The sequence below is a fragment of the Meleagris gallopavo genome, chromosome 15 (assembly GCF_000146605.3).
Source record: "Meleagris gallopavo isolate NT-WF06-2002-E0010 breed Aviagen turkey brand Nicholas breeding stock chromosome 15, Turkey_5.1, whole genome shotgun sequence".
Taxonomy (NCBI): Eukaryota; Metazoa; Chordata; class Aves; order Galliformes; family Phasianidae; genus Meleagris; species Meleagris gallopavo.
The window spans coordinates 3,826,655-3,843,698 of record NC_015025.2 but is presented as its reverse complement, the minus strand read 5'-3'; the positions used below and the strand labels follow the sequence as shown (position 1 = coordinate 3,843,698).

General features: G+C 39.5%; 1 protein-coding gene across 1 annotated transcript in view; it reads right to left on the bottom strand.

Moving 5' to 3' along the window:
* The window catches only part of SLIT3 (slit guidance ligand 3), a 484,962-nt gene that overhangs the window by 108,793 nt on the left and 359,125 nt on the right, over positions 1-17,044 (bottom strand). The window contains exons 15-16 of the mRNA XM_031555673.1: positions 12,811-12,954; positions 10,380-10,543 (exon numbers count right to left, since the gene is read on the bottom strand). Of these exons, the coding sequence (XP_031411533.1) occupies positions 10,380-10,543; positions 12,811-12,954 (308 nt within the window). The remainder of the gene's footprint in view (positions 1-10,379; positions 10,544-12,810; positions 12,955-17,044) is intronic.

Below are 17,044 nucleotides of genomic sequence, written 5' to 3'. Positions count from 1 at the left end.
TAACATCAGAGGGTGATGTTTTTTTTGTTTTTTGTTTTTTTTTCTTTCACAGAAGCTTTTTGGCAGAGTCAATAAAGGATATTTTGACTTATCATACTGACACTCCTGATGATGTATAACTTTCCAGCCTGCAGCAGCCATGGGAAGCTGTTGTCATGCGGCCATCAGTGCACTGCCTCCACACAGCAGGGGAAAGCCCTCTCAGCTCAGCAAGAGAGGAAGGACTTTCCTTCCTTCCTTGTTGTATTTTATTTAACTTTATAAAAATATTTTATAAAATAAAGGTTTGAATACAAATTACCCAGGTAGGCACAGTCAGAAGTACTCAATGGCACAAATATGCTCAGCAAGTACTTAGTCACCCATTAGGCCGTGAGAAAGCAGGAATCGTCTGCCAGCAACTAAATAAAATTTACTGTTTGACCTGAGCCTTGAGGTCACTTTGACAGGTGGCTGCTCTATTAAGATATTCCCATCTGAGACACTAATCCGAAATGGAGCCATCTGCTTGCAGAAGTAGTTAGGTACATACACCCATTGCTATCTTTACTGCTGTATTGCTACAGGGCTCTGAGTGGATATGACAGGAATCAGGAAGCACAATCAACAACCCATGCATGTTGTACTTCTTGCGTTTCCTAAAATCACCTGTGGAAAGCCATGGAAAAGAGATGCAGTATGTGCACGGAGCACGCACTTGACTTTATTTTACTATTCCAGAGCAGCCATTTGGTCATTCTATTACATGTGAAAGCACACGTGCAGTGTAGATGAGAACTCTGTGAAGCCTGGCTGAACGTAAAACATGACCAGGAGTTTTCAGTAATTTCCAAAAGGAAGAAGTATTTTTAATATCAGTATTATGAGGAGCCAAGGTAAGAGCAAAGCATGTATTTTATTGAGGGTAATGCTATTTATCTGAATTGCTACTTACACTGATAACATTTTCATTTCACAATCTACGTGACACTGCTACCAGGTATCACTGCATTGTAATTCATGCAGCATCAGTGAGCAACACCAAATGCCATTTTATAGAACAGCAGCACTGTGATAAAGAAACACTACATTTCCAAGCACTCACATATTTCAGGGGCCTCGCTCTACTCACACAGAGAAATTAAGCAGCACAGACAAACATCTTTTTCTGCTCTTATAAGCAATTGCTTAGCAAACCTGATTTCAGTTTTTAAAAATGAGCAATTCCAAAAAGACTCAAAAGGAGTGCTGAATGATGCGCTCTGGAAAAAATCAAGCTATTTTTATTCAGAGGCATGATGACTGACCTGATATTCTCCTTCTATAAAACACGGATCCAACTGTCTGAAATTTGGCAAAAAATAAGATCACGGACATCACGGATCTAACACTTGGCCAAAACCCTAGGAATCCTGACACTTACTTCTTTACTTAACCACTTGATCACAATTTTCATACATTTTCAGAGGAAAAAAAACACAGGATGTACATTGTTTTATATCATTTCCCATCCAAAGCATTAATTTTTATCTGTAATTACAGAGAAAATCTAAAAATCACATATGTCCTCTTTCTGATGGCTCCACAACAGGTATGCAACAGCTCTGTGAAATTACACAGCATTTCTCTACAAGAAAACTTCTGCACAAGGCCCTCAAAGTACTTTATGAAATATGTGTAATAATCTCTGGTAGAAAAGTTAGGAAGAAGTACATTAAAGGTCTTACCTATGCTGGCTGATCCAAAAGGGCTCATTAGAGTATGTTGATTCAGCTCTGTGCTATGTGATCATTGGATAACTGCTTCCATACAGGCCACATTACCCGTGTCATTTCATGATAAAATATAATGCTTTGCAGAGTCTTCTGCAGGTTAAAGTTCTTCTGCAGCATACTTCTTCATAATGAAATGCCAGCACAGTAAGATTGCTCAAATCAGGTCCAAGATTACGTTAAGCATCAGACATCTCATTACACAACACGGCATCCAAAAGGTCCCTCAAGCAGAAGGACTCACAGGACAGCTCAGATAGAGAGATGCAGTTTGCATTATTCATAAGGTAAGTAGACAAAAAAGAGTTTTCATCTCTGTAAGTATGACTGGAGCCACCCTTGAATCTCATTCACCAACAGGATGCCTACCTTTTCCTTCTAAGAGCAACTAAACAGATTAATTACTTGGAAACAGTTATTCAGCATGCAAGCCCTCTGGAAAGTCAGACCCAACGTCACCAGGGTTCCCCCAGCAGTCCCCCAGGTGCCTGGAGTCTGGTTAAGCAACACACATCACCTTTTTGACTTTTCCTGTGAGAAAAGGGGAATCTCTCACCTTTTGATGGTTCTGAAAACAGCAGAAGTATCCCAGCATGCCATGCGGCAGGGAGTATGCAGCCTTCCATGGTGCTTGACAGAACCATGTTCAATTTGTATTGTTCTACCACATGGTTAGATCAAGCACAAAGGAAAACCCCATGGACAGCCAGAGTCAGAGTTAGGCAGCGCCAAAGAGAGAAGAGCGTTGAGAAGAAGCAGCATGGAGAAGCACAAGCTGAAGGTTCACTGAGAGCTGCTCTCCACTTCACCCATGCAAAAAGGTGCTGGATACAAGAGGTCATCCTTTATGCTACAACTGCAGAACACCCTGGAGCACAATTGGGGTTAGTGTACAAGAACAGAGCCCGGGCAAATTCAGAGACAGAACTAGTATGACAGAAACTGCTACCAAAGCACTGCTAATAGATTTCTCCAGGAACGATGTGCATCTCCCACCGCATATGAAGATCTGAGCTGTGCTGCTCTTTATTAGCTACTTACACGCTCCTTCTCCCAGTGCAAATTCTCCCCATTTATTTAAATCCAACCTTAGAAATACCACAACTTGTATCAATAAGAGTAGATTCTGAGCTGATGGTGAACCTCTGGCAGTCAACCCTCCCCAAGCTCCCTGTGAGCCACTCTCAGCTCCCAGCAGCCTTTCATGCAGGTGGCACTTACACTGATGACCTGTAATCACCACTGCTTTGCCTTGCTTTTTTTTTGTCTGTACTTTGTAGCATGGCAGACAAGGTAGCACACGTAAGCCACTGAAGAAATATTAAGGCAAACAGGAGTATTTCGTTATTCTGCTTCTTGGCATAAAAGTTGTGTTTTCTACAACCCTGATTATTTCAAACAGCTTTGTTGTAACTCATTCCTGAAGCTTTAATACAGAAAGTAGGGCATTCCGTTTTGGCTTGACTGCTCCCTCTGAAATAAAAGTCCCACTGACTTAATGTCTGCAGAGCTATGCCAGTGATGAGTGCTTCTGAAAGTCACATCTCAAATGTTCTTGCAGGCTTCATGAATGAGAGGAAGTGGCTGTCCTCCGCAACTGCTCAGAACATTCTGATGGACTTCAATGAAGGTCAACACTTGTGCCTTAAAAACATAAAACACCACTTTCCTTAGTAAGGGCTTTGTGCTGCCCAAAGCACAAAGTCAGCATCGAGCAGATTATTCACTGCCTACAGAGAGAACAATGTGAGTACTTGGGCAGAGATGACAGATAATAGAGCAAGGGGCTCTGCTTCATTTTGTACGTTTTGCTGTGAACCAGCATTACTGCAGAGAACAACAACACACAATCAAACTCCAGAAACTATGTACAGTGTTAACTCAGCCACCTTATGTGTGGGTTTGTTTCCTTAACGGCACTGAAAGTCAAACTGGCAGCTTTTGGGGGGAACCTAAAGATAAACCTTCATTTCCCACAAGCTGCCAAAGTAGACACAGCCCGAAATGATGCAAAAGTTGGATTATTAATTTTCTTTTGTTACCCATGCAGAACGGCACAATGGACATTATTATTAACTTGCTTCTATGATTTGTTCAAAGCATCCATAACACTGGAAGCCATACCCCATATATTTAGCAATTAGTCATAAGACTGGCATTTCTGCTAGTAATTCTGAAAGTCTCTAGCCAAGAAAGGCTCAGAGTTTCATATCCTTATTCCTACACCTGTTTAATAATGCAGCAATTCTGGCATTCTTCAAGTAAATTCATCAGCAGGCTCATCAGCAATGGCAGTGAGCTAGAGGTACAGCACACCAGGAGTGGTCTGCCAAAATCCTAATTTACATCCCCAAAAGACATGAAAGGTGAAATTCTCCACAAGTATATTTTGGCCTCTCAGGACGTTGCAGACTACTGCAAAAAAATATGCAGGAACAGAGTTTTTCTTCTTTTTCATTCTTTCTTTTTTTTGGCAAATGGAGTAGAAATCACGGAAGCACGCTATTTTGTGTTAGGCACGATAAATAATATTTCAAAAAGAAATTCCCAATTTCTAACTGTCCCATAATGTTATACTACTTCAGAACACTGCTGTAGTCTCCAAACAGGCAGAGGCAAATTTATTGTCTATTTGCAAGCTCAAGCATTCTAGCAATGGTTGCAGCAGATTGGCTCTCTTCATGCCAGTGTCTCCCCAGTTATTTTCTTTATCATATTTAAGTGACTGTTAAGGCACAAAAAAGTGCTAAATTTAGCATCTCTGATGAGTGTCTCTCAACTTAATCTCAACACATGCCAATGGCAATGTGATTTTGGCCCCATTTCCCACTAACCAAACCCACCGGAAGGCACCATTTGTAAGGGGGAGAAGGGCACAAGCTGTAACAACTCAGCTTCTGTCACAGCTAGGAAAGGCATCAGCAGAAGACAATTCAGATCTCAAATGGGAATCTCTATTGCTCTGTATTCCACACATGGGGAACTTAGAACAGCTGCATTATTGCATGCCCAAGAGACGTGGATGCATCTGTGCCTTGCCATTTCCTTCTCCTAGCTCTGTACTTCCAGTCATAGCAGTTACGTTTGATTCCCAATGACTTCTGCTTCATAAAAATGTCATGCAAAACAAAGCTCAAATATACTCAGTCACAGAGAACAGTGAAGACTTCATGCTCATAATTATGAATTAAATACAAGATTTAATCTGCAGGTGATTTGTCGCTGTTAAACAGCATTCCAATTAGACACAATTATCCTTATGCACAACATATCCTCAGTTTTGCCATATTCAGACTCTGAAGATGATTTTGCAGAGTCTTTGTGCCTTTTTAGAAAACAAATTAAGTGCAAGACTCTCTTCCCCCCGCCAAAAAAAAAAGCAACCAGAAAACCAAATCACACACAACTTACTTTAACTGAATTAAAAAAAAAAAGTAAAAAAGTAAAATCTGAGTGCTGTTAATTTTCCAGTTGTCCAGATCAGAAGTGATTCATATTCCACCCACTCATGCTCAAGCCAAAGCTCTAATGAGGAAAAGTGTTGGAGCTTGGCCTCAGTTGTCCTGTGCATCCTGTGCAGGATTGCCAGCGCCCACCACTTCAGCTCCAGCATGGACAAACCCCCGAGCCGTCACAGCTCAGTGCCCAGGGGCACTCAGGCAGGAGCTGCTGGAGAGCAGCACGCTGGGGACAGGCCAAATTGTGATTCCCTGAGCATGTGTCACTGCAGCACTGCAGCAAAGCAGATGAGCAGGTGCGTATCAGTGCTTTTCATCAAACAGAAAATGCTAAGGACAGCGATACGCCTACATAGTCAGTAAATGACTATTTGCTTACTAAAAACGGAAGGAATTTGCAAAGCTGTCATTAGAATGATTTGCAAATTATGGGAACAATGGAGTGTTTCAATCAGATAAATTATTTATGTAAGAGCTAGATGAAATTCACTTGCCTTTCTTGACTTAAGACTAGTTGAGGAGCAACAATACATTGCACCATTTTGTTTTGAGAGCTCCAAGAGCTTAAATGTTGACATATTGTTAACAGCAGAGAACTGGAGAACCTAGAGGGAACAAGGGGCAGGAAACGTGACCCTGGGCAGAAAGCCCTGATGTGCAGCCTGTTTTCTCCTGGCTGGGAAAAGTCTGTTCACTGCAGTGCTACACTTCTAAGGCTGAAACAATGCAGAAAAAAAGAGAATGACATTTCTGGTGATTGCAAGTATAGGAATTCTGATCCAGTGTAGACAGGTAAACCCAGAGGTATCAATATGTATAAATACAGAGACTGGAAAAGACACTAAGGAACTAGGGGGAAAGCTGCAATTCCTAGCAAGAGAGTTTACCAAATACCTTTGAAAATTCGGAGTGAACAAACAGCAATACGTACTCTGTTGTACTGCTATCCAGTAACAATGGATACCGCAAGAGATACAACACCAGCCCTAAACATGAAAGCTCTAGATTCATATGGACAGCAGAGGCTGACTTTGATTGGGGTTGGGTTAAAAAGAGGCAGCATCCAAAAAGGAGAGAACTGTGCTGGCAGATGGTTTGTTGGCCTCCTCCTATTACTCCAGGTGCTTTTGACTTGTACAACACTATCTAGAACTGAAGCATTTAAAGTCAGATAAATATGAGCTATGCCCTAATGCAAGAGGGAGCAAGAAGACAGTTTAATTCTTAGTACTTCTAATAGGAACCTTGTTTCTAAGATATCTATTGCTAAGAATTAGAAGATAAAAAACTTTGGTGATGTGATGCTCGTAGGCATGTGTATGCTTTGATCTTCATAAAAAATAGTCTGTTTGTACAGCAGGTGGAACTTTCATCACTTTTTAAATACCCAACACACTGAAAAATACAAATATGTTGCAGGGAACAAAAGATACATAGCTGAATAGTTGAGCAGCCCTCTGCAAAATCTATTTCATACAGTGTCACACAGCAATCAAGAATCCTGCCAGCTCTTGAAGTGACAATAAGCTACCAAAGAGACAACACAATCTGCTCATAGATTCATTTCCCTTCCACCTAAAGCCCAGCGCTACTTTAGGAAACAAAACTGTTGTGCAGCAAACTTAGCCCAATTCTACTGGTCAGAAAATGTTGTTCTTCTCTCTTGTTCTTACTAAAAATGGAAGCTTTCAGTGACCCAAGGCAAGAAAATCCCATTGGATCTTTAAGGCACAGTGGGCAGATACAGTCAAAACAAAAATGATCGTAAGAATTTTACTGCTGCTACTGAAAAATGACAGTATCTCCATCTTCAAAACAGAAGACAGAATTTATTACCATTCATTTCTCCAGCTCCTCTTGCAAAAAACAAACAAAAAAAGCTCCTCTTGCAAAAAACAAACAAACAAAAAACAACCCCTTTTTTTAGTCTCAAATACTATAACTGTGGGGAGACAGTTAAACAAGAGGGAGGTTTATTACTATTTTGGTGCATCACATTCAATTGAAGGCAGAAAAACAGAAGAAATAGTATCTATTGCAATTTGAGGCTTAAACACTTCAGATAGTATATCCAACAGCTTTGCCAGTCTCACAGCCCTGGGCAAAAACATGTCCCTTTTCCTGCTGTTCCTTCATTTCATGCTATATTGCTTCCAATTCTCATTTTAAAAGGAATTATGTACATTACCTACCTGTTGCACAGAATCTGCTTCCTTTGGCTATTCATAACCTTTGCAGATGTTGCTTCATCATTATCAGTAAAAGCATGAGTCATGTTCAGAAAGGAAACAGCATCTGGGAGAACTGCCTTGATAATAAATTAAAGAGGAAAGCATGTTCTTCTTGCTAAAGACTATCTAAAGGATGGTGGGAAGTTGGAATAAAACATGAAAGAAACAATATGCAGAACTAAGTTTGCTAGATTTTTCTTTCTTTTTTGTTGAGCTGCATAGTTTTGTCCTCACAATTACACATAATTAATTAAATACCATTCTGTTTAGCCCATCCACACTGCTGAAGGCGTACTCTTGACCTTATTTTCTTGGTATGTCGTTATCTTTTCACACTGATGTAACTCATGGACATGATGGTCACTCTGGCACACTACCCTTACTCTCACAGAATTTCTGTGCATCCTTATCACCTCTCCTAGGCCAAAGACTAGTCCAGGTTAACACCCCTCACATTGCTTCCTTAACTAACTCACATATTCACTGAGTTTTTCCCTACAAGACCAACTTCTGCTATTAACATTAATTAATCATATTAAATTGCATGAAAATATCAGACCCTGAAACAAGAAACCTCTAAGCAAAGAGATGAACATTTACAAAAAGATTTAATCTAAAAACTCTTCTCCTAAACACTGAGCAAAAGATGTAAAACCAATGGGGAATCCTACAGCCATCGAGGTCACTGACAAGTTACTAAGCATTGCCATCTCAGTGGGATTGTGGGGGATCATTCCTGGGTAACAGAAAGCACTGCTCAACAGCCTGTCTGAATGATGAAGATTCATACCTCACGGACTTTTCTGCACAGAGACGTGCTGTGTTAAATCCTGGGTCAAATATATTCCTCAAAATAAAACATGGAAAATTCCTGCTGCATGCAACATCTGAAACAGCCGTGATTCAAAGGGACAATATGAGCAGAAGAGGTGCCAAGGATGTCTGTTCTCTGGATTGATTTACAAACTAAGATTCCTCTAAACCCTGATATGTTTCCCACCCCATGCAAGCAGACAGTGAGTCAGGTTCAGTGTATCTCAACGCCATCTGGAAACTCTACAAGCAAGGATAGCTCCTCTATTGAGCTTTTCAATAGAATTAGCTTTCATCCAGTTGAAATCTTTGTTCTGAAGCTGTACAATCCCTGCCCTCCTCTTTCATAAGTCAGGTTTATGCCTCTTCCATGTGGTTTTGATATACTTATAGAACTGGAGAGCAAGAGAAAAAACAGCCTAATGCCTTAAGGAAAGGACTCCCAAGATAAGAAATCTCACAAAATACTATTCTCAACATCACCAGGTATAGTGTTCTGTACTGTTGCTCTTCTCAGCTATGACCTTTCATAAATGATATCAGATGGTGTTTGCCTTATCCAATAGACTGCACCACTGTTAGAGGCATGCATGCACATACATAACCTAAATTTCTCTATTAATAAAGGCAGAAGAAGGTAACCATGGCAAATTGGGTACAGATTTATACCGATCTGTTTCTGCAGATTACTTTCTTTTCTAAATTATATTTATGCATTTTTATTTCAAGTTTGTTTAAAGATAAATATTACTGACTAAATAACTTGTTACTATGATAGACACAACCCAAAAACCTCAATGAAAGTATGTCATAATTTCAATTCTAGTTATAAATTTTGTGGCTTGAGTCACAAATGATTGAAGACTTTAACAAGCATGCCCAAGACAATCTGACTGCAGATGAAGTTATCTTTATTTTATTTTCCCCATAAAAAGAAGGCTTAGCTCAGCATATTGCTTGCAGAGATACCCAAAGCACAATAGCTTGTTTTGGGCTGCTGCCATTTGGTTTCATGCTGCATCCCCATCTAGAGTCATCAATCTTTTAGCACCAGGAACACGATTAATCATGGTTGTTGGTTTTGTTTTGTTTTTTTTCATAGGGAAAAGACAAAAATCACAGTAATTTTTGTAGAAAACACCGCAAGTTACTCCATCAATAACAGTCATTTTTCTTCTCAGTACACACTAATAGATTCCCTCAATGAAACCTGCTTGTCTTTACAAGAAATGCAATAACATAATATATATATAAACCAACCAGTGGAAAAAAAATACATGAAAAAGCAGTCTGCTCGGTTGTGCTGTATAAGGCAATAAATGTCCTTTCACTGATAGCTGGACCATAAATAAAAACCAGACAGGGTTGAGTAAAAGGTGTTTATGTTACTTTGGAGGTTATTTTCAAGTGGAAACAGTTTTTCATCTGGCTCACAAGAAAAAAAAATCTTTGCACAAACTGATAAAAGCCACGATATAAAACTTAATAGAGACAGAAATCTTACGAACTTTGATGAGCTTTATGTGAATTAATGCAAGATACCTGTGGATATCAAAAATTTATGACAGTTTATGAATCAACACCATCCCCTAAATCCGGTTCACCCACATGCCAGGCCACAGGAGCCTGCTGCCAGTTGAATAAAACCTCACCCATGCTGTTCTCAGCCTTTCAGAGAGAGCTTAAGCTGAGCTGTGATTAGGGTCATTAAGAGTTCCACCTGAATACAAAGTGAAATTCTACACCGGTTCTACTCCTCTAAAATATGTCAATTGACATTTTTACCCCTTTAAAATATGACATTCCTATAAAACTTTGTTTTCCTCAGACATTTTATAACTTAGAAATTCTTCTAAAATTAAATAAATATCACAAGTTTTCTCTTTTTCCTTCTGTTTTAAGGCAGCGATAGACTACCTTTTTTTTTTCTTTTTTTCTTTTTCTCTTATAAATCCATAAGGTAATTGGCTTTCTGAAGAACTAACTGAATTTTCCAAATTTAATTTTAAAAGATGCTCCATAATATCCATTATAGCAAATGCTGCCCTGCAGATTCGATTAGCGGGCTCTCTGGACCTGCTTATTTCTGAATTGAAAGTGCACTACAGCCTGGATAAATGAATTACCTGAGCAGCGGAACTTCTTGCTCTTGATCTGGCTGATTCGTTTGTTGGCAAGGCGACGCGGATTGCTGCATCGAGCGCCGCTGGTTTCTATCGGATTATCCTGCAGGTAATCAGCCAGCCACTTCAAATGGCAGTCGCACACAAATGGATTCTGAGCTAAATGTCTGAGAGAAGGATGGGATGTTTAATCAGAAGTGACCTGTGACACTGTACTCCATCACTGTTTTTCGCAAATGCAAACCTGAAGAGTAATTGAATAAGCTCCCAAAAACCTGGGCCTGGAGGAAACCACAGAGCTTCACACGAATGGGAGAACTCTGCGAGCTATCACGTTTTGTAGCTTATTAAGTCTGTTGTAAGTTTGTTCATGGAGGAAACAAAAATTAATATAGTAAAGTCTGCTTTAAAGGACACAGACCGACTGTGTACAACGTCTGGTGCTTTCACCTGAAAGCCTGGTGTGATGAACTGCGAGGGAAATGCACCCATCTATACGCATCTGGGCTGAGAGATCAGCGTGTAGTCTGCTTTAAAATAAATTTCATTGGCAAGCTCAGTTTTCTAAGGATCAAAAGGTGAGTAAATAAGTGCCCTGGAGCAGTGGACAAAGCCAGATGTAATCCAGAGGGCTTTTCTCAAGAGTGAAATTGATACTTGCATATAACCACTGTGCCTAATAGTATTCTCCTTACATGTATTTCTGCCTGGTTTTGAGAATGGATTGTTTACAAAAAGTAAGACTTGGCTCTGTCCTTCACCAAAATTTGCACATTTCCCACAGGAACACGCAGCATATCACGCTTTAACTGGACAGTTATATTTCATTAATAGAAGTCCTCTGAATTTCCTTGGAGAAAAAAACATTTATCTGTTGTTACTATTACTTTTTTTTCGCTTAACAAACTTGAACAGTAAACTGGGCATCTGTTGGGTTTTACTCAGAGCTTGATTCTGATGTCAGTTAAATGAACTTGCACCCATCCCTCTAATTTACAGAGGAGCAGGACAAGGCTCTCTGATCACTGCAAAAAACTGTAAAAGAGAAATGTTTAAATGTGGGTTTGGACAGAGGGATAAAGTTATGTCCTCACAAGAACTTTGCTCTGTTGTTGCTAGTCTATTTTTATCACCTGTACAAACACAGAGGTCACACCAAAATTAATGCCTCCTATTTATTTCCATGGAAACAGTAACAGCTATAAAGAGCATAATAACGCTATTTGACAGAGCAAATTTTCAGCTACAAAGCACTATTTTTCAACAGAGTCACCACCATTAGCACTACATTTTGACCAGTGATGAACAAGAGCATGCATGCTGAACTTGTCAAAATCTGCATCAGTGGAGGTGACCGACTGTTACTGTCGCCACTGCTGAAATGCACTACTCACTCCTCCCTGTGCTACGTCCACTGTTTGGTCTCCATAAACATGCAGCAAGAATCAATGAACATAAGTGGATGCCATTTTTTTGCACGTGGAGTAATTCAATTCCACACCTTTGCTTTAGACACACCTCCAGGTCAGACACCATTTTCTCTGACATCTGTCACGTGGCAACAGAATGTAAGATATACTGGTAGGAAGGTTCAGCCCTACCACCACCTGACGCCAACATCCACTTCTGATGTTGCTGGCCAATGTAATAAAATAGGAGGCATTACTTTCGGAGCAGCCCTCCTACTTTTCTGTCTATGTCTATATACACACAAAGAGATTTATACCTATACAGGAATTAACACATCTAAACAGACATACACAATACTGTATTTGAGGGGGTTGTTTCTTGTTTTTCATTTACATCAGGCTGGCAATTCAGTTCTGATGAAGTACAAAACCCTCCATAAAGTTATCCAGTCATTTCCATTTATTTGCTTCCAATTTTGCTTCCAAATGTTCTTCTCCTAATGACCCCAACTCAAAGAGTCTCAGAAAATGTTTAGGGGATTTTCTTAATGTACTAAATAATACAATCATTATTTCCCTTGAAATGGGATGTCAGCTGAAATACGGTTTCAGAATTCATGAGTAGAACAGTAGAACTCAGTCCCAGTGAAGAGAGACACCAACTCAGTAGCTCACTAAGAACTCGTAGGCAAGGATTTTAATGGAATCTGCTGTTCATATATTGTGCAGAGTGAAATTTGTGTATTATCTTCCAACAAACAGCATGAATGAATGAATGAATTCAGTATCTTTAGACACTTATGACATTTAGATCACTCAGGGCAGGCTGTGTTGATGGGCATCTGTGCTGAATTCATGCAACAGTTCTCTTTTTCCTGTTCCTTTTGCTTCTGTCAGAAAAGGAGCTACTACCTTGGTGTCTCTTCCAGATTATCTTAGTGTCAGATGCAGAGTCTTTGTAAAGACAGGTGACATCTTTGGGGAAAAGGGGAGAGCTGTCATTTCCAATACGCTTGCATACTCACAGAGTTTGAATCGATCGGAGAGGTGCAAAAAGCCCCTTGCTGATGGTCTGCAGTTTGTTGTCATAAAGAGATAGCAGTTTGAGATTATGCAGACCTTGGAACGTGTTTACCCTCAGGCAGTTGATCTTATTGGCATTGAGAAGCCTGAAAAGAGAGGAAAGATTTATAATTCACTAATCTTAGAATAATCAAATAAAGATAGACTGAACTTTGGGGTTAAATCTAAAAAATATTAACACGGTCACCAAAACCACTGCGCATTTAAACATCTTCATTTGCCTGTAACACTACAGAGCTGAAAAAAACACTGGCAACATTAGTACTCAAAATTCCAAACAAATATTTAAAGAAGCCTTCAGCTTAATATACGCAGAAATGGCAAACACTTCCCCCCTTGCTACTCCGTGCACACACACACACAAAGCCCTCACTGAGAAGAACCCTTTTTTCAATTTTCTTATAGCCAGCAGCTGTCTTAAGTCGAACTGAAAGTTCTGAAGGTTGACATCTTGTGATAAGCAGTGCAGGGTTAATCTGATCATGGAAGAACAGAAAATGTGATTCTTCTCAGAGACAAAAGGAGAGAAACATAGGGTCTGGACTAAAGCTAACAGAAAGGCAACTCATTTCATGCATAAGGACAGTCAAGAAGTGGGACAGATTAACCAGAGAAGTGCAGTCCATCAGTGGAAGTTTTCAATATGAGCAGCCTGCTCTGACTTAGTGAGCTGACCTGGCTTAGAGCAAAGGCTCTAAGTTTGATTGGCCTGAAGTTCCTTCCAAATTCCACTGTCTCACAGTTCTCTGAAAACACTGCCTTCCAGTTATGTCAGATTTCTGTGCAACTTTGGAAAAGCAGCACAAAGATGTTTTGAGATCCTTTTATTTATTTATGAGATTGCACATTTACACAGCAACCTGTTGTAGAATTAATCAGGTCAGTCAGAAAATCTTGGACAATGCTTGTACAAGTTCTCTTATGTTATCCAGCCAGAGTCCTGGCAACCATACAGTATATACAACCCCAGCAACAAGCTAGATCTCCTTCTGAGACAATCACCACTGTCACCTATCTATGTGATATTTCACACTTAAATGGAAAATAGACATGAAAGGACCTGTTCTTACAGAAGCCCAAATCCACATATTTCAACCACTGTCAGTCTGAGAAAAAATGGTGCACTGCAAACAGTGGATAGCATAAATCCAGCTGTCTTCATCACAGCAGTTCTTGCTACTTTGTAGATGAGTCTGAAGGGCTTAATATTGTGACCATAATACCAAATCAGAAGACAAGTATATTTATAGATAGAAAGGAAAATATGTTTTCCATTCCTCAGCAAGTAAATTTGTTGTCTTAAACACACCTCTAAGCACAAGGAACTTCAGTTCTCAAGAAACTGTACACAGCACTCTACACAACAGGGCAACCCACTGGGCAAGCAAAGTATGCTTTCTTCTGCTCCAAAATATAACTTCAGGAAGTGTTTCCTCTCCACAGCAGTATACCTTTCCATTGCTGAAACTTCTCGAACACTCAGTACAGCTCAGTGTTCCCACCAAAGTTGTGGCAGAGCCATATTACTTTACTGACAGTCTACAGTAATATGCAGAAGACGGACACATTTTCCTAGATTCCTTTTCTCAAGGAGAAAAGCAGTGTAGTGCTTTGGAATGAGATGTCAGAGCAGAACTCACCTCTAGCCAACAGAAAAGTCAATAATAATTCACCTGAATTTTCTCCTCAATAAGTCTTTCAGAAAGAATTTTGATGTAAGATAAGAGAAGGTCCCAAAAAAGGCAACAAGAGATATAGATGTATTCTGCATGAAGGAATTGCTAAAATTATTTTAAGCCTTTATAACCAGCATTAGTGTGACCCCTCTACTGCCTGTATTTCTGTGACTGTTAATTATGTGACACCTAATCCAAACTTCCATTGACTCCATCAGAAATAAGTGTAATTTCCGCATTAGGGCTGAAGTGCGATGTGTTAGACTTCTGAGGTGCTGCTCCAACAATAAAGACCAACGTCATCCCTTACCACTTGATTCTTATAGCCATTCATATGTCTAAACCAAAGCAATCTTCATTCCATCTCAGTTCTCATGCATTATGCATTTCTCTTTTATGCTTGAACATTATCTTTTATAGAAAGAACATGTTAATGAGTCATTGCAAGGCAGAACCAGCTACTGAGCTTTGAACAACAGCCCCAGACACACTTAATGCTACAAATCCTCCACTATCTACTCCCTGTCTTCAGGTACTGGTCCCACATTGTTTTTAGGTACTGAACATTAACTTAGACTGGTTGCTCCACAACCGGCATGGTATTTAGTTGTACAAGAAGAAAACTGAAAGCTACGATGTACTTTGTTTTATTTTATGCTATCTTCTTCTATTATTACAGTAATAGCTTACATTGCAAGCAGTACTTTTAACAAAGCATAAAGCAACAATAACAATAATCTCAGTAATAAGAGAATTTAAAACTGAGCTAATGTTGTTTCTATATGTGCGAACAACCAACATGGCTGTTTGTAATGCTTAAGAAGTGCACACAGCAGCATTATTCTGTGTTGGTGCTGTTCACCCTCATGCAGAGCAAGTCTGGTCATCACTGATCCCACTTACTAACCCCTCAGAGCAAAGCTGAGCTGCAACTGCAGTCCAACCTAGGATTCAAGTTCATCCTGTCTTTCAACAAAACATGAATAAACCCAACACTGGGAATTAGAATTTACGGTGTGACAAGTTTTCCTAGCATAAATTTTCAGTGCCTAGATTCATGGCGATATAATCAGTGACATTCCTGTATAAGCCAAATACCAAAATGAGCAAAACTGATCCTTTGCACAGTCACACAGACAGAGGCACACACTCTGCTTTAAGCATCAGAGAAAGTAATTTGTAACAGGAAAGTGCTTCTGCAGACTGTTTAGAAGTGGGAATTCAGGTACTACAAAGCTTTTCCAAGGTGACAACACCTATTCCATCTCTCAACTACACAATATATGTGCAGTACCTAAGTCTAAAGAGGCAGATGGTGTGCTTAATGGTAATCCAGATGTGGCCACACTGGGTGGATCATAACATGGATTAATGTCCAATTTCTGACCAGAATCAGCAAGAAAGGGAAACAAAAGTGAAAAACTATGAGAAAGCAGAATAAATCACTCATTTTTTTCTTTCCTTCTCCTTACTGTGAGTTAGAGGATGACTTTTGGCCATAAGCATTCAGGTTTATATCTTCCTTCGAAACACTCAATTATTTTAAAATATCCTCTATGGGTATTATTCTAACTTTTTATAGATTCCTTCTTAAATGTCACAGCCCTCAGAGACCTCTAATTATTAATTAGATATATGAAGCTGATCCCACAGTTAAAATGATAAGATTAAAGAAAAAACAACAACCACAAAGGTGAATGAGAAAAACATGTATTGTAGCAAGCAGCAATGCTGACCTGTCTAAACACTGAACTATGTTGTAAAACAGATCATGCGTTAGTTTTCATTGGATTTGCACCAAAATAAGAGGAAAGATTAAATGTTGAGTCTTATTTTTGCAATAATTGCATGGTATCTGTGTTGCACCAATTTACTGTGAAGGTAAATTTTACTAATTTTCCTGTTTGTTTGTTTGTTTGTTTTTTTAATCTGCTTGATCAGATGAGGTTTACAGACAGCTTCCAGACGTGGTGCACCATTAAAAAAAAAAGTTACAAAGTCAAGTAGCAGTAAAACTGCATGCTACCTAGAGGAATGAGAGATCATTAACTCTCAATTTTCATCCCTCTGGATATTTAATAAATACAAAGAAACTCTCTTGCAAGACCAGGACCACCACAGAATAGAGGAGGAAGGTGAAAGCCATTGTGGTTACGCACCATTGAAGGCGGCAAGCAGAGCAGCACAGTATCACAATTCTATGATCCCATTTCCTGAAAGAGGGAATTTGTCCACACACTGAAATAATAACATGTCTCAGCTAAGCCCTCTGAATGAACGCATACTGAATTGGCACGGTAATTGGATCAGATGCTCGTAAGCGCCATCTGCATAATTAAGATGGTCCCATAATTGAATTATATGCCCAAGCACAGTTTCAAGTGATTAACATTTAAATAACATTTTGAACTCCAAAATCAAAATGATGGAAGAAATTGTTTTTTAAGTGCAAATGGGGATGTTGATTTGGCTTTCACCCGTAACAACGTTTGTATTTTCG